Source organism: Dermacentor silvarum, chromosome 6 (genome assembly GCF_013339745.2).
Source record: "Dermacentor silvarum isolate Dsil-2018 chromosome 6, BIME_Dsil_1.4, whole genome shotgun sequence".
NCBI lineage: Eukaryota > Metazoa > Arthropoda > Arachnida > Ixodida > Ixodidae > Dermacentor > Dermacentor silvarum.
Genome location: NC_051159.1, coordinates 59,288,878 through 59,307,638, shown reverse-complemented (window position 1 = coordinate 59,307,638; position 18,761 = coordinate 59,288,878). Strand labels below are relative to the sequence as shown.

The 18,761-nt window shown below is 47.7% G+C and overlaps 1 protein-coding gene across 1 annotated transcript in view; it reads left to right on the top strand.

Moving 5' to 3' along the window:
* LOC119456678 (roundabout homolog 1-like) overlaps positions 1 to 18,761 on the top strand; it is a 216,142-nt gene that overhangs the window by 112,754 nt on the left and 84,627 nt on the right. The window contains 1 exon segment of the mRNA XM_049668845.1: positions 17,018 to 17,341. Within this exon segment, the coding sequence (XP_049524802.1) occupies positions 17,018 to 17,341 (324 nt within the window).

The window sequence follows — 18,761 nt, the reverse complement described above, 5'->3', positions numbered from 1 at the left end:
AAGCACACTCGAAATCAAGTGAATGTACAGTGCGAGGCGGGCACGCAGCGATGTCAAAAGGACGCAGGTGATGTATGATGCTTGCTGATGGAAGTATACGTCATGCATCAAGGAACGTTTAGGGATTGTGTACCTCTTGCGTCACAGTGGGGCAAACACATTCTGGAGTATTGGACTTGAACGGGCGCACCCCCTGTGGCACATACCGAATGACTAACGAGCGAGAGAGAGAGAGATACACGAGAAGGGAACGGTAGGGAGGTTAACCAAGGACGTGCCCAGTTGGCTACCCTACTCTTGGGGAGAGGGAAAGGGGAAGAATAGGTAAGAAGGAGCGAGAAGAAAAATAACAAAGAGGCAGTCATTCACAGAGTCAGTCGCAGAGGAAGGTCCACTGTCACAAGCGCTCATACAGTCCAGTCGCGTTCAAGAACTGCAGAAGGGCTTTTGTGGCCTTTCGCTTGCAAGAGTGCATAGGCCGTGGTCTCAGGATCTTCTCCTCTGAGTGCACTCTACTATCTAATAGGCTGAGTTGAGCTTGTAGAGTACGTCGTTGAGCGTCAAAGGATGAACAATGACAGAGAAGGTGCTCTAGAGTCTCATCGCACCCGCACAAATTGCACGTCGCACTGTTAGCCATTCCTATTAGCAATGAATAGGAATTTGTGAATGCGACACCCAACCACCCGCGACACAGTAAAGTTGTTTCGCGACGGGAGATTCCAGGTAGCAGGCGAAGTCGCAAGTTTACTAAATCAACGAATTTAAATCAAACTATCTGTGAAAGAACATTCACCGTTCTTTAATCGGTCTACTGTAGAGCCGACATATGTTCAGTCTTAATGTAGGAATCGTAGTGGGACGCTCAAATTCTTTAGTATTGGCCAACGAAGAGCGTACACCCAGTGGCCACTACTGAGAGGGAAAATTAAGAAAAATAGTGTGACTAACATTATGCTAAATCTAATTCACAATTTCATTAACAGATCGATGTGCTTTAGAGATGCCTGTGAGCCTGCATTATAAGTTCAGGTTTTAGGCAGGAAGTTGTTTTTTGTTACTCAGAACGTAGGTGCACGTACTTGGTAAGAATATTAAGGATTATTTAACCCACATTGCGGGTGCTTTCTTGTAAAGAAAGAAAATATAGATAAACCTTAATAAACTTCAAATATAGCCACAAATATATAACCTGCTGCGGGGGCTTAGTCAGCTAAGGCGTTGCGCTGCTGAGCACGAGATCGCGGCATCGAATCCCGGCCGCGGCGACCGCCTTTCGATGGGGGCGAAATACAAAAACGCCCGTGTGCTTGCGTTGTAGTGCACGTTAAAGAACCCCAGGTGGTCAAAATTAATCCGAAGCCCTCCACTACGGCGTGCCTCATAATCAGAACTGGTTTTGGCACGTAAAACCCCAGAAAGAAAGAAGAACAAATATATTCGCCGAGATAGCAACAGACTCGGCAGCCAGGCAAAACACGGGAAAGCAGGCAAGGACAGCTTGACTTCAAAATTACAAGTTCGCAATGTTATTAAGATTAGCAAGAGCGAGTGCACCACAGGTCAAATCCATTCCTTGCCCACCAACTGCATGTACATTCAACTCATTAGAATCTAAATGCTTGAGAAATACGGGCTACAAGATTTACCAGGAAAGCGGCTTCAACGCCGCAACAGCCTCGCATTCTCAACAAGTTATCATTCCTCCAAAAAATGCCTCCAGATGGGCAGCGCATCTGGTAGAAAACCTTCATCACTTGTGTTTGGTCTGAATGTCTAGATATAGAGAAACATACGAAGGAAAAGAAGCCAGAGGACGCACTATTTATGCCTTTTTAAACGTGCGTGCGCCTAAGGACGTTGAGCAGCAACGAAAATTCCCACTAAGTCCGAAGGAGGACATCGGCCCAGGCATGCACCGCGGCTTCTTCCTCCAAATACGCGCTCCGTCTCCGATTCATTCCCGTGTCTATCCGCCATGGCGACTCAGTGGCTATCTCATGTTATATAGGGGTCGCTGTGCTGAGATTGAGCTAATGAATACATCACCTACACCATTTCACTGTGTTACGCAGGATAATATGACGGATTAAATAGAGTGAGTGGTTTACTTGGATTAGGTCTTGGCGACCGTGTGTAGACGGTGCAAACCTTCAAATGCGCGCGCAACTGTGCTCGCTCCATCTCTCCTCTCTCTCTCTTTTCCTCCCTATACCCCTTCCCCCAGTGCAGGGTAGCAAACTGGACGTGCGTCTGGTTAACCTCCTTGCCTTTGCTCTCTTCTATTTCTCTCTCTTTCTATCTCTTATGAGCAGCTCAACGCCATAAGCACTGATATTGCACGGTTGGTAAAATGTTCAGGTATAAAAAACGTTCCGGCAATAAAGCACATTTTGTAAAACTGCTCAAACAGTCAATATAGGGAAAAAGAAAGAACGGGCACAACAGGGCACATTCTGCAGTTTCTGCAGTTACACAGGTCAATCGAATAATACAATTAATTATTTAGCATGTGACTGAATCGTCACACGGGCAACAATCAGTAATCATACGCGTGCTTCAGTGGTTCCACAGCTGAGCAGGCGGTCGCAGGTTGGATTCCCAGAGCGGCGGCAGTGCGCTGTACGCACCTACGCTTGGGAACCGAGCGTTGGATCCACGTTAAAGAAAATCACGTGGTAAAATTAGCCAGAAGTACGATGCCTCCTTGCGTTGCTTTAGAACGTGTTCGCGCGTGCTAAAGCGGCACAGACACACACACACACACACACACACACACACACACACACACACACACACACACACACACACACACACACACACACACACACACACACACACACACACACACACACACACACACACACACACACACACACACACACACACATATATATATATATATATATATATATATACAGGGTGTCCCAACTATCATACACCAAGATTTAAAACTATGCAAATGCCACGTCGCCGGAGAGAACCAAGGTAATGGTGTTTGCCGTCGCTTCGAGATACTCAGCTTATTTCTTCCATTTTGTGCCCTGAAAAAATAATCGGAGTAGCTCCAAGCGACGGCCACAACATTACCTTGGTTCTGTCCTCCTACATGGCATTTGCATAGTGTGAAATCTTTGTGCATGATAATTGGGACACCCTGTATATATATATATATATTATAAGACCGCGACCGACCGAGCTGTCAAGCGCTTTTTATTCCAAAAAGCAAACGCCCCAGCTCATGCGGGAAGAAGTAGAACAGGGAAGGTGATGATGGCTATGTACAAATGAAAAGGACGAAGTACGTTAATAGTGCTTACACTAACTTCCCCCCGTCATGGAAGCGGCCAGCCTGGCCGCAGTTTACAGATTATTTAAACGGGGAGTGAAGGACTTCATCCGCGAGACGTGAACAATTTCGGCATTCCGGCGGCGCCGGTCAGTGCCGGAGTGTACTGGGCGCACGAGATAGTTCACTGCAGATGTTTGCTGCACAACGGTGTATGGGCCAATATGGCGTTGAAGGAACTTCTCACTGAGGCCTGGAGTTCGGGCTGCAGTCCAAAGCAGGACTTGGTCTCCAGGGTGAAAACGGAGGTCACGGCGTTTGTTGTCGCAGCGACGTTTGCGCTCAGCTTGGGTAGCTTCCGTGATTTGCCGGGCGATTTGACGGCAATGTGCAACTCTGGCAGCAAAATCTTCTGGAAGGGACGCGGTAGGCGAAGAAGGTGCTAAAAAGAATTCTCTGTCAAATATGGTGGAAGGAGATCTTCCATATACAAGGAAAAAAGGGCTGTAACCGGTAGTCCGTTGAATAGCAGTATTATAGGCGAATGTCACAAAAGGAAGAATTTTATCCCAGTTAGTGTGGTCAGGCCGGATGTACATGGAAATCATGTAAGACAGCGTACGGTGGAAGAGCTCAGTGAGGCCATTGGTCTGCGGATGATAGGTAGAAGTAGATTTGTGCACGGTATCAGTGGCCCGAAGAACTTCCTCGAGAACTTGGGAAATAAACGCCTTGCCACGGTCACTCAGAAGAGCGCGAGGAGCCCCGTGGCGCAAGACGATGGAGCGCAAGAAAAAGTCAGCAACCTCAGACGCGGTACCGGCTCGCAGAGGGGCAGTCTCGGCATATCTGGTTAAATGGTCGACCGAAGTGACAATCCAACGGTGACCAGAGGGTGTCAAAGGCAAGGGACCATATAAATCAATGCCAACAAATTCAAAAGGTGCGTCCGGGCAAGGCAGAGGTTGTAGTAAACCGGCAGGAGGGGAAGTCGAGCGTTTTTCGGTGCTGACATGACGCACAGGAGGCAATATATTTGGCCACCGTTGTGGATAGGCCAGGCCAGAAGCAGCGGGTCTTGATGCGGTCGTAAGTCTTGTGGAAGCCTAAGTGGCCAGCCGATGCGTCGTCGGGAAGTGCCTCTAATACGCGCCGGCGAAGGCAGCGAGGTAGAACTGGGACCCACCGGTGACCTGTTGGGTGATAAACGTAGCGGTGTAGCACGCCACTTTGCAGGCGGAATTGTCGTAGTTGGCGGCGCAAGCGGCTGTTGGGTGGTTCGGCGAATCCACTAAGGCGATCCATGAGAGTTCGACAGTAGGAGTCGGCCCGCTGAAGCAAGACGAGATCAGAGCGTGATGAAAGCGTAGCTAGGTCCAGGGGCGTTATCGAGAGCTGGTGTGAGGCAGGCGTAGCATCGGAAGTGGTGTGCAAGACGACGGCGCGTTACCGGGAGAAAGCGAGAGTGGGCAGCGAGACAATGCGTCTGCATCATGATGACTTTTTCCAGACTTGTACGTTATTGCAAAATCATATATATATAGTTTGTAAGGCGCAAAGCTTGCTTTGGCTGTTTTTGTGTTTGGTCGGTGGGCGATGGTCAGTGCTCGGCCTGGGCAAGCAAAACGCTCGTCCTCTCATTCTTTGTTTCGCTAACTCTCTCTCGTTCGCTAGTTCGATCGCTCGCTTTAAGTCAAGCTCTTTTTTTTTGCGCCTGTGTGCAGATAACACGCATTTGCATACGCTTGCGAAAACGTTGGTGTCGAAATTATGAAGATTGAAATGCCGGTATACTGGCATTACAGTTGACATCATTTAATATCCAATCATCATCATCATCATCCTATATTTATGTCCACTGCAGGACGAAGGCCTCTCCCTGCGATCTCCAATCACCCTTGTCTTGCGCTAGCTTTTTCCAAGTTGCGCCTGCAAATTTCCTAACTTCATCACCCCACCTCGATTGCGCTTCCCTTCTCTTGGTATCCATTGTGTAACTCTAAAGTTCCACCGGTTATCCATCCTACGCATTACATGGCCTGCCCAGCACCATTTTTCCCGCTTAATGTCGATTAGAATATCGACTATACCCGTTTTCTCTCTGATCCACAGCGCTCTCTTTCTGTCCCTTAACGCCTAACATTTTTCATTCCATCGCTCTTTGTGCGGTCCTTAACTTGTTCTCAAGCTTCTTTGTTAACCTCCAAGTTTCTGCCCCATATGTTAGCACCGGTAGAATGCAATGATTGTACACTTTTTAACGACAGTGGTAAGCTCCCAGTCAGGATTTGGTTATGTCTGCCGTATGCACTCCAACCCAATTTTATTCTTCTGTAAGTTTCATTCTCAGTATCAGGGTCCCCTGTGGGTAATTGACTTAGATAAGCGTACTCCTTTACAGACTCTAAAGGCTGATTCTAATAATATAATAAGCAGTAATAAGTAGTAATAGCCCATAGCATACTGCATACATCGGGATTCTGTTTTTATTTGGAAAACTTACACTGTGTCATTTCCTTGAAATCGAGCTTCACGCTAATGTGAAGCTCTTCTGATTTGCATGGTATTGCTTTACTTCTACAGACAAGTGCTCCGCCATAGAGACTGTCTCGTTCTATTCGACGTGTTCTTCTTTCTGTTCCTTCTTTTCGTGCGTTTCGTGCTATACCGACTCGGTGTTTCGTACTGTTTATATTACGTTCCCCGTACACTGAGTACATCGACCACCGCAAACTTCCGCTGTAGCACCGCCACCTCAAGAGACGTAATTTTTCATGACGAGTGTACGCACTTGGAAGTGGAGAAAAGAAAAACAAGAAACGATGCAGACGAAGTATAGCACCGTCACGAAAGCCTGCCAGACTACGCGTTTTCCAAGCGCCTTCCTTTCCTTACATCTGCCTTCGGGGCTCGAGGTTCATTCCATACGCCAGCTTCGCCTTCGTATCGCAAACGGGAATGCGGTCGCATGCCTCAAACTGCTGTTTCCTGGTGTCCGACTTCTAGGTTCCCTCACGTCCACAGAGTGCCTCTCCAACGTTTGGTGCCATCTCTCTTCGCCCTGCTTCCCGAATGCTCGCCCCCGCAGGGGCGTCTGCGTCAGCAGGCGTTTGGTGTGTTGCGACACCACGGACCCGAGCACATGGGGGTTGGACCCTCCCGCGTCTAACCGTGCGCGGCTTAGCCGTGTCCGGGGAAAAGGGGATCCTGGAGGTTGAGCCGAAGCCGGGAGTTTGGACCTTTATGGCCCCCCGGCGGAGGCAACACACCTCTTTGGCCTCGGCTTCACGTAGACGGCACCCCCGGACTGACCCACCCGGGGGAAATCGGTAGTTGCCTTTTCCTGTCTCTCTCTCTCTCTCTCGAACCTTCGCCTTTCTGTCTCTCTTTGCATCTCTCCTGTCTTCTTTTCACTTCCTTTTACTTCCAATTTTCCAGGCAGCAAGGGTTAACCTGGTGTAATTTATCCAACCTTGGGTCTATTATATTAGGTTATAGTGGCTATGTACAGCTGGCGTCTGCGTCTCCTTCGGGTCTCGTAGCGTCCCCTTGTTGGGCTCGGTGGTGGGTGGCTGGCATAGCTGCCGAAATCAGTGTTACCTTTATGGCTTTTTCGTCATTTCCCCCACTCCTTGATCGCCCTCATAAACGAGGGCGCACCGAAGAAGTTTTCAAGTTTTTTGGCCACCAAGTAGATAACTTTCCACGATTTCACGTGATACACTCAGAGAAAACTGAAAAGTCAGCAAGAATCATCTCACCTTTCCTGGTTGCGAAATCACTGATTGAAACTTTTGGCCCAGGTTACAAAGTCTCCAAGTTGGCAAGCGGGGATCTACTTCTTGAACTCCGCGATAAAATGCAATATGAAAAGCTACCTAAACTTGTGTCTTTCGGGGCCATTCCTGTGAGTGTCACCCCCCACCGTTCTATGAACACCATTCGTGGTGTCATCTCCGATGATGATCTAATGGAGCTTACTGAGACTGAACTTTTGGAGGGATGGAGTGACCAGAATGTCATCAATGTGAAACGAATTAAGATGAGACGTGATGGTAAAGAGATTCAAACAAAGCATCTAATCCTAACATTCGGCTCAAGTGTGCTTCCCGAGATTATCGAGACAGGCTATGTAAAGATCCGAGTCAGGCCCTATATCCCGAATCCCCTCCGCTGCTTCAAATGCCAGAGGTTTGGCCACAGTTCTCAGAACTGCCGAGGCCGAATAACCTGTGCCAAATGTGCTGATGAACATCCGTCTGAATCTTGTGAGAACGCGCCACACTGTGTAAACTGTGATGGGGAGCACGCCGCGTACTCGCGGTCCTGTCCATCTTGGAAGAAGGAGAAGGAGATCGTAACGATCAAAGTCAAAGAGAACATATCATTCAGAGAAGCACGAAGGCGGGTTTCCTACCTGCCGAAGAATAGCTTTGCCGAAGTGGCGCGTCAGGGGGCAGCGCCACAACGGCCTCTGGCGGCTGCCCGGCCCGCACACAGTGAGCCGGCGGTGACGCCATCCGCCCCCTCGGCGGCTGCAGCTAGCGCTGCGCCGCCATGCCAGAAAAAGGGGCCATCGACCTCCGGGCTGGTGGCCTCAAGGGTCTCGTCTCTTGAGACGAGGCCTCCACGTCCAACACAGCGCTTGCAAGAGCGCGTGTCCAGCGCCCTGCAAGAGGCGATGGACACAACAACCAGCCAGACGGCGCCATCAGCGCCTAGTGAGCGGCGAGATTCTCGCGATCGCTCCAGAAAAGAAAAATCCCGCATCACAGGGCCCGACAAAGGCTCTGTGAACTGATTTGCATTTCCTGAACACACAGCACAAACTCATATTTCATTATGAACACGCAAATATTACAATGGAACGTTAGGGGTCTCCTTTGTAACCTTGATGATGTCAAAGAGCTCCTTCTTAAATATAGTCCGAGGGTGCTGTGTGTCCAGGAGACGCATCTCAAAGCAGACAACACAAACTTTTTAAGGCACTATGCCATTTTTCGGAAGGACCGCGACGACGCTACCGCCTCGTCGGGTGGTGTCGCTATAATAGCAGATAAAGGTGTTGCCTGTCGGCAATTGAACCTCCGAACTTCCCTTGAGGCAGTTGCTGTCCGAGCAATACTGTTCGGTAAGCTAGTCACAATTAGTTCTATTTACGTCCCTCCTTGTTATCAACTTTCCAAGACACAGTTTCAAAGCTTCATTGATGAACTTCCTCCGCCATACATAGTTGTCGGTGATGTGAACGCTCATAGCCCCTTATGGGGCGACTCTCGTTTAGATGCGCGAGGACGCCTTATAGAAAATTTTCTGTTTTCTTCAGGTGCATCTATACTTAACAAGAAAGAGCCAACTTATTACAGCGTTACACATAACACATACTCAGCCATTGATTTAAGTATAGTATCGAGTACTCTAATTCCGTATCTGGAGTGGTCTGTTCTCAGGAACCCCTTTGGGAGCGACCATTTCCCAGTTATGTTAAACTTAACAAAACAAGATACATGCTTGCCAGATCTTCCTCGATGGAACATGGACTCGGCCAACTGGGAAATGTTCCGAGAGCTTACGTATTTAGGCGGAGATGAAATTGCTGTTTTTAATGTAGAAGACGCTGTTGCATACCTAACAGGTTTCATTATTAGCGCTGCAGCTAAATGTATTAAGCAAACTAGCGGATTAGCTAATAAGCGTCGCATCCCATGGTGGAACGACGAATGTCGGAAAGCGCGCAAAAATCAAAACAAAGCTTGGAGATTGCTTCGCAATTCTCCAACTGCTGAAAACCTCATTAATTTCAAACAGATCAAATCACAAGGTAGGAGAACACGTCGACGTGCAAAGAGGGAAAGTTGGGATAGGTACATCGCCAGTATAAATTCGTACACCGATGAAAGAAAAGTCTGGAATCGGGTAAATAAACTAACAGGTCGGGAGTCGCATCCCCTACCCTTAGTAAGTACACAAGGTGATAGCCTGGAAGATCAGGCGGATTGTCTAGGCGAACATTTTGAGTATGTGTCAAGTGCATGGCACTATACCGAAACATTCCTGAGAATCAAAGAACGCGAAGAGCGGCGACCCCTAAATCGAAAAGGCTCATCGAGTGAGGCCTACAATTCCCCATTTACTTTAGCTGAGCTTAAAGCATCTCTCGCTTATTGCAACAACTCAGCGCCAGGTGGGGATCGTATCATGTACGAAATGATTAGGTACTTACACCCCGAAACACTGAAAACACTCTTGTCTCTTTTTAATGCCATGTGGGCGGCTGGCTGTATTCCGTCTTCATGGAAAGAAGCCATAGTCATCCCCATACTTAAACAAGGCAAAGACCCGTCCTTGGCCAGCAGCTACAGGCCAATAGCTCTAACAAGCTGCCTGTGCAAGCTGTACGAAAAAATGATAAACCGGCGCCTAATATGCTTCCTAGAAAATAACAAAATTCTGGACACCTTCCAGTGTGGTTTCCGAGAAGGTATGTCTACAACAGACCACCTTGTCCGCATTGAGGCATATATTAGAGATGCTTTCATACATAAGCAGTTCTGTCTGTCTGTATTTCTAGACCTAGAGAAAGCTTACGACACCACATGGCGCTTTGGAATTCTCCGAGATCTTTCGGCGATGGGTGTTCGTGGCAATATGCTTAACACAATCGAAAGTTACCTCACTAACCGCACATTTCGTGTAAGGGTGGGCAGAGCTTTGTCTAGGCCATTCACACAAGAAACTGGTGTGCCGCAGGGCGGTGTGCTTAGCTGCACACTATTTATTGTAAAAATGAATTCCCTGCGTACAGTCATCCCACGCACAATGTTTTATTCGGTTTATGTCGACGATGTGCAGATAGCCTTTAAGTCATGTAATATTGCCATCTGCGAACGACAGGTACAGCTGGGAATGAACAGATTGTCCAAATGGGCGGAGGAGAATGGTTTTAAAGTTAACGCTCAGAAAAGCACTTGCATTCTCTTTACAAACAAGAGAGGCGTAACGCCTGTCCCAAGTATACAAATACAAGGAGATGCGCTCTCTGTGAGCAGCGAGCATAAGTTTCTAGGAATCATTTTAGATTCCAAGCTTACATTTATTCCTCATATTAAGTATCTGAGGGCAAAATGCCTGAAGACAATGAACGTTCTAAAACTTCTGTCCCGCACAACATGGGGCAGTGATCGAAAGTGTTTGCTTAACTTGTATAGTAGTCTTGTCCTCTCACGGCTTGATTACGGGTCTATAATTTATAATTCTGCAACGCCAACTGCATTAAAAATACTAGACCCCGTTCACCATCTGGGTATCCGCATCGCGACAGGTGCTTTCCGAACAAGTCCGATCCAAAGCCTCTATGTAGAGTCCAACCAGTGGTCACTCCATCTGCAGCGTTCATATAGCAGTTTCACATATTTTCTGAAAGTCCAAGCAAACAATGAACATCCTTCTTATTCAACCATAAATGATGTCACCGCTGCCACACTCTTCCATAATCGACCTGCAGCGAGAAAGCCATTCTCCTTGCGTGTGAGGAACCTCAGTGAGGAAATGGGTGTTCCACTGCTTGATCATCGTCCTATGGCTCCAGTGAAACTGCTACCGCCGTGGCAGTGGCAACTCATAGATTGCGATACATCGTTTGTAGAGGTAACTAAACACGCGCCAGAGGCACACATTAAAATGCATTTCTTAGAGCTTCAATACAAGTACTCGTGTACAGAGCTTTACACTGACGCTTCCAAGTCACATGCCGGGGTGTCTTATGCAGCCGTTGGCCCATCCTTCTCGGAATCCGGTGTACTCCACCCGGAAACGAGTATTTTTACGGCTGAGGCCCATGCACTGTTGTCGGCTGTGAAGCATATAAGGAAATCAAAACTTCAAAAGGCAATTATATTTACGGACTCCCTAAGCGTCGTAAAAGCATTGATGTCACTCGGTAAACACAAAAATCCTGTACTTACTGAGCTCTATTCCGTCCTCTGTCAAGCGTATTTATGTAACCAGCATGTCATTATATGCTGGGTGCCTGGCCATAGAAGCATTGAGGGTAATGTGCTAGCTGACCGAATGGCTACGTCAATAACATCACACGCTATTAACCCTACAGCTACTGTCCCTGTAACAGATCTGAAACCTTTCTTGCGAAAGAAACTGCGAAGCCACTGGCAACGCTTGTGGGATGCTGAAACAAGTAATAAGCTTCACTTGATTAAACCACAGTTAGGTTTCTGGCCCCCCGTAACGAAAGCACGGCGAACTGACGTCTTATTCAGTCGGCTGAGAATAGGACACACGTACGGAACCCACAGTTTTTTGTTGACAGGAGATGAACCACCAACCTGTGGTAGATGTGGTGAGAGGCTGACCGTCCTCCATGTCCTCCTGGAGTGTCGGGAAGCCGAAGTAGAGAGAAGGAAACATTTCCCTGTAGCATACCACTATAATATCCCTCTTCATCCTATGATGTTTATTGGTGAAGAACCGGTGTTTAACACCAAAGCAGTCCTCGGTTTTTTAAACGAAGTGGTCCTGCATGTTATAAGCCCAACAAATTCGTAGCGCATCCTCTCTTCAGAGGATGCCGCTGTGATAGTTTTGTATAAGCACATGCCTCCAGGCCTTTGTCTTTCAAGGGCTCTGTTTAGGCAGTAGTGCTTTTTGACAATTTTTATATCTGATATATCTTATATATCATGTCATTGTTTAGCAATGCATCTTTTACCTTCATAGTACACGTCACTAGTCATTGCCATTATCTTATTCCATGTAGATTTTACGCACTTTACAGCGATTATTTTAGGCCCCTTTACAGCCACGTCACATCTACTTCTCTCAATTCATCACTTCACTGCGAACTAATACTGTCATGGCGCTCTTTGGCCATACCTGGCCCTTGCGCCACTAAACCCCAACAATCATCACCGAATGCTCGCACTCCAAACATCGCTCGTGGCTCCACCGCAAAGCGCGTATACCTTCCCTAACTGGCTAGTTATGTGGGCCGTACTCATATTGAGAGAGCGTCTACGCTTCGCTGTTCCCGAAAGGCGCTGAGGGAGCGAAGCCGTCACATTGGTTTCGATCTCAGAGTAGCAGCTGGCAGTGTACGGCTCAACGGAGCAGGCTCTTCTATTGCCCCCGGGTCAGTGTGCTCACCAATTCACGGCCAAAAATGGAAAGGGAAAGAGATAGACCGGAGGGGGGAGTTTGCTTCCTGTCGTTTCTCCGCTCTGCTTGCGTCCAAGAGGAAACTGGCTGACTCGGCGGAGAAGGCTAACCCTCAAATGAACATAAATGGATCAGACGTCCTCGTCGACTCAATCGCCTCATCCCAGTTTCCCCCTCTGGTTTCGCGTTGTCAAAGAGTTGAGCCGGGGCTGTCCGTTTCCTTGTTAGAGACGCATCGCGGTGCTCGATGCCACCGGCGCCGCAGCGAGGGTAGGGAATGTGCTGCATTAGTCAGCACCAACGCCGCAGCCTTTTTTTTTCTCTCTGTTGTATGTTTTTCCACGCCGAGCGCAAAACTGTAGTTCACTTAGGCGGCGTTGAAAATCACGGTAATTGCCCTGAATTCACTGCACCGAATAAATGCAGGTGCTCAGTTACATGTCATAGGCACGGACTGCCACATCTCTCGATTTTTCTCACTATTAGACATGCTTCAGTAGTATCTGATAGCCACACATACTTCATCTCGCGTGTGCTTATCGTATTATTATCATCAGTTGCAGTGTAAAGGAAACTAAATGATATGTGTTTCCGCATTGTTACTTGAAAGCGCTACGGAGTACATCTCTGCTTATTCACTTGCTAAAGATGATACGAATTGAAGAAACGTCACAGGCATGGTCAATCTTTTCCGATTCCGAGGTCGCTCTCCAGTGCACTATGTCGCCATTTGGTCATGGGCCGAATGAATAATTAGTCACTGACATAAGACTTCTTCATCACCACGCAATCTAGAAAAAAAAAACACAACATAGCGTATCAGTGGTTACCAGGCCATTGCGGTATCTACGGAAACAACCGTGCAGATGAGGCCGCCCGATCTGCTCATGATGGTCTCCATTGTGTTGCTTTACCCCCATCCAGAACAGACGCAGCTACAGGGCTTCGTTCGCTCGCACGTGAACTTACACTTGCACAGTGGAACTCTACGGAATTTACCAACGCTCGTCTCCAGAACTTTGATACGAATGTACAGCTTCGTCTTCCGTCAGGAATATCTATAGCTGAGGACACGCTTCTGTGCCGCTTGTGGCTTGGCGTGGCCTTCACGAATGCTTACTCATTTCAGACCGGAATGGCCAACAGCCCTACATGCGATACCTGTAGCTGCGAGGAAACAATCGCCGAACTTTTATGTGAGTGTCCCCGCTTTAGTGCGCCCAGGAAAGAACTTTCAAGAGCGTTAGATAGACTTGACAAACGCCCTTTGTCAGTGGAAAGGCTCCTGGAATACTGGCCGAGACCGTCCTCAGCATAGAAGGCTTTGAAAGCGTTGTTGCGCTTCTTGCGGAAAACTGGTCTTAGAGACAGACTTTAAGCAGTACCGTATTCTTCTTTCGTTTTTCTCTCTTTTTTTTGTAACATCTCGTTTCTATTATCTTTTATTCCCCTTACCCCCTTTCCCCAGTACAGGGTAGCCAGCCGGTCTGAGAACTGGTTAACCTCCTTGTCTTTCCGTCTATTCTTTCTTCTTCCTTCCTCCGGATACGAACCAAGAAATCAGTCTCCGACCACGATTTATACCGATATAATACAAAATAGCGAGACCTGAAGTGCAATAACACTTTTAACTTTATTTTCACTTGTCCGTGTTTCGAATCCCGTTGACCATGGTGCTAGCTCCCCGGTGACAAATAAGTAACTGAGAACCTTCAGATGCAGCGCAATTACATCAAATAACGAGCATGCGCCCACTTTTGACGTAAGCCTTTCCTTAGGTATCATCCCAGGTTAAAAAAAAAAGCGCTATATGAATCAGCATCCCAAGTAGCCGTTCTTTATTACTGCAACCGCTCATTCATTCCAGGCGAACGTGCCTCCAGGATTGCGTGAACGCTTCTTTAGCGATTATGCTCTACATCAGAACAGGAGGACGTCTATCAATCTCATAAACCCTGCTCCCAGCGAATCGTATGCCCCTCTGCGCTTTCAAACCTGTAGGTCCCTCATGTTTTCCTAGCAATCGAGTACAAATAGCAATCGCAACGTTGTACGTTCGCGAATTTCTTTGCTCGAGGAGCTGAGTGCATGACAACAAACTGAAGTAAGGATACAGAGCACGAGGATTAAGTAAAAGCACTTGAGTGAAGGGGGGAACAGGTGGAAAGTAAAAAGCAGCCAGTGCAAAAAAAAAAGAAAGAAAGAAACGAGACGTGAACGAAGCTGTCACGTCGCTCAGGCACAAGCGGCTCTGAAATTTCCAGTCCCCTTTCGATATTGCCGACGAAGTACATATCCGGAGCCCTCGAACATCTAAGTGAGCCTCAAGCCACCGGATATTGCGCGCAAAACTCGGCGCACTCATCGCCGCCGTCGCCATCAGGAACACTCCCCGGCGTCTTCGGGGCAATACCTGCAAGCACTCAAGACGGTGGCACCTTTACTCTGGGGAAGGTGGCGCCAGAGCCACTTCCGCAAAAACAAACTGTTCCTTACGCGTATACTGGGACCTCGCAGCAGCGTAGCAAGATTGCGACTTTCCCCGAGAGCTTCGGAAACAAATAAAGGTTCGCGATTTGATCAGAGTGCTCGCGCGAGCCCATTCACGCTATTCACTGTGTACACTATTCCACATACTGCTGCGACCGTGCGACCGAATAAGCAAGCACGGAACATTCAAGTTATGACTTTCTCCGCTAAGCTTCTTCAGTGGATTTTAAGCGGCCAGGCTGTCCGTCTGCTTTCGGTGTTTGTTTGCCCAACGTCTTTGGCGCAGGATAATTAAAAGGCACGAAGAGCCAGCGCAGCTTGACGGGACTACACGTCTGGAAGCACGTCGCTATCAGCAGCCTTAGCGCATCGGACAAGAAAGATGCAGCGTACAAATTACTTTATTCTTGTTTACGTTTCTCTTTAAAATCATATTCGGATTCGCGCTGAATTTACATTCACTTTAACTAGGGGTGGGTGGGCCAGTAGCAGTCACATTTATTGAAAGTCTTGAGCTAGTAAAAGCCAGATAACCTTAGCACAGCAAATTGCCTCTTGTTGCGGGCCCTCTTCTTTTTAGATTTTCAAAGCAACCTGTTCATCTTTATACGCTAAGCTTCACCATTGTGGATCGCCACGTCTCTGATATCGGCCTGGCAGAAGCGTATGAATTAGCATTGTATTACCACTTGCATGTCTAATGGCTTGGAACACATATACCACTCAATTAAACATTGGAATTTCGACTTGACGACATGCGGCAATAACCGACGCACGCAACTCACGACGTGGATAAGAAACAACATTTACAAACTACATAGCATGTTTACACGTATAGCATGACATTTAAAAATTATTCTTTTCAGCCACTAATCGCGGCGAGCAGCAGGAAGCACGCGCAGAAGCATGCAATTCAACAACTCGTCGGGGCAACTTGTAAACAGGAAAAATAATCGGTGCACTTTAAAAACAGCATTTACAATATGCCTGGTTGTTCTGTAGCAACGCTGTAGACTCGCAACTTACAATACTGTTTAGTTTAAACTTTTCTGTGTCAAATTATCAATATTTACTAGTTGCACGTGCGTACTCCGTTGTATGCAATGACGATAAATTTTACTCGAATGTTACTCCATGTGTCAACGGTAATATGCAGTCGTCCTTTGGCATACAAGTATATACTTTCCGTGCTCGAACGAAAGACTGATCAACGTTCACTTTTCGTTGGTGGCTAGAAAACTGTCGTGCACTCATAGTGTCCTTGATATGACATCCACAGAGTTGGACCGGCCGCACTCGGGAATGTTTTAAGTTACGAAGATTCTGGAACGGTGAACATTATAGAACGTTTTTTCGACGTTGACTTTTTGATTCTTTAGAAGCTGTCTCGCATCCACATTCAGTGTAGTCAGAGGCAGTTCAAGATTAGAATACCTAGAGAACAGTTTGGCAACAGATGTTGCATCATTCTGTCATGAGCGTTTCATCCCTGCCCCACCCTCGCACAGAGCTCCGCTCGTCTCGTTGATCGTTTTCCTGGGCTGAACTGATTTTAATCATGCCTGCTGCGACAAACTATTGAAGCGAATGTACTGTAAGTGGCGATAGCAAGTTACAACAGTTTAACGAAGAACTTACATGAGCGCAATATTTTGCAACTAGAACAATGTACTTCTAATTCCGTTTTCCCGCAGACGTTCGCATTCTTTACAGCAAGTCTTCGAAGTCTTCTTGGTGAAAACCGTGTGCGTGTGTGTGTTTGTTCGTGTGTGCGTGTGTGTGTGTGCGTGTGTGCGTGTGTGCGTGTGTGTGTGTGTGTGTGTGTGTGTGTTGTGTGTGTGTGTGTGTGTGTGTGTGTGTGTGTGTGTGTGTGTGTGTGTGTGTGTGTGTGTGTGTGTGTGTGTGTGTGTGTGTGTGTGTGTGTGTGTGTGTATGCGTGCGTGTGTGTGTGTATGCGTGCGTGTGTTTCACTTCACTATTGCGTTTCACTTCCTGCTCGTAGCGCACGTTCTAGTGCCGTAAGAGTTACGTGCTCATCCTTGCTTTATCTCTGGTGTCTCCATGCAGCGTCCAGCCCAGCAGGTGACGGAGGAAGAGGTGGTGGCCGAGTGCCGCGCATCACGGAGCAGCCGGTGGACGTGGTGGTCCGCAAGCACGAGCCGGTGACGCTCCGGTGCGGCGCGGATGGCGACCCTCCTCCGCGCATCACGTGGTTCCACGACGGGAAGACAGTGCGTGACTCGGCCACGCGCATGGTCCTCCCGGAAGGACAGCTCTTCTTCCTGCAAGTGCAGCACAGCCGCCGGGAACAGGACACGGGACTCTACTGGTGCACGGCCACCAACGCACTGGGCACGGCCCGGTCGCGGAACGCCAGCGTCGAGCTCGCCGGTGAGTGGCCCGAGAAAGAGAAAAGTTTAATGATGTGAAGGGCAGTGAGCTTGGTCCGAGGCAAATTCCTCTAGCCAAATACTCTACACTGGGGGGAGGAGAAGAGAGTAAGAAAGAGGAACAAGATGGGTGACGGTGACGACAACCAGAAGAGATAAAGTGCTTAATGCCCAGATCAACGCTAGTCTAGGGCCCAGAGCCGTACATTTTAAAAGAGGAAGAGAGAGAGAAACTTTATTGGCCACCAGATTGAGGGCTCTACTTGAGTGACACACAGAGAGAGAGAAACGCGGCTGGAAAGGCAAGGAGGTTAACCGGAAGAGATTCTGGTTTGCTACCCTGCACTGGGGGAAGGGTAAGGGAAATGAAAGACGGGAAGATTAACTGAAAGATAAAGCAAAGGGACGAAAAAAATAAGGAGAAGCGTGGGGAACGTCCGTGAGAACTATAGTCTCTAGTGAAGTGGCTCTAGCCAGCTGCTCCACGCTTGGCAACGGGTTGGGCGAAACACCAGATATATGGTGTGAAGAGGAAGGAAAGTGGTAGGACATATGACCACAGTCATTCTTGGTTCACAAATGATGCCGAAAGCTGCCCATTATATGCGATAGGCCATAACATACAATTCGCCATATCTATGAAACCCAGCCGCTCAATAGAAGCAACAAATTATAGACTTCGAATTCGCGCAGCCTATACTAAATGCTTCTTGTACATGATAGGAAAAACCGACAGCGCTGTTTGCGCTTGTGAGGAGGCTGCTGAAGACATAAGACACCTATTATTACACTGCTACAATTATGACACTCACCGTAAGAGGCTTTTTTGCGAAGGTACATGCTTTAGAGAGGAGGCCAATATCGCTGGGGCCCTCAGAACACTTGGAACAAAGTGCAGCACGCGCATTAGTAAAGTTTCTTGAAGAATCAGGAATGTTTAAAGGTTCTTAAATTATAGTACCTTCGATCAAGATGCTGTATTTGTCGAAGTGAGTCATTTCTTTTAACATGTTTATATAAACGTGTTTCGCGTGTTCGCCCATATTATCGTGTTCCTGTCGTTCTTCTGTTTTCTGCACGTGTTTGTTTGCGCGGTGCTTTCCACCAACGGAAGACCGCCGTGTGTACGTCAACATGAGCACTCGAACGCTTGTGAATCGCTCAGAAGCAGTTGTTTTTGTTGTGTGTATAAGTTTAGAACTGTTGTAACTGAAGTCTTTTTCTGTATACTTTGTTCGATGTCGTGTTTTTTTTTTTTTTTTTGAGCTCGTCTATGAATTATGACAAGAGGAGTAGCCGGAGCCGCCTAACAGGCACCAACATCTCCTTGCACAAAGTTGTTAAAAAGAAAAACAAGTATGATGAAGTTGCTACGCTGAGAGCTACACAGTATACTGTCTTTGTGCAACCTGTACGTCCAC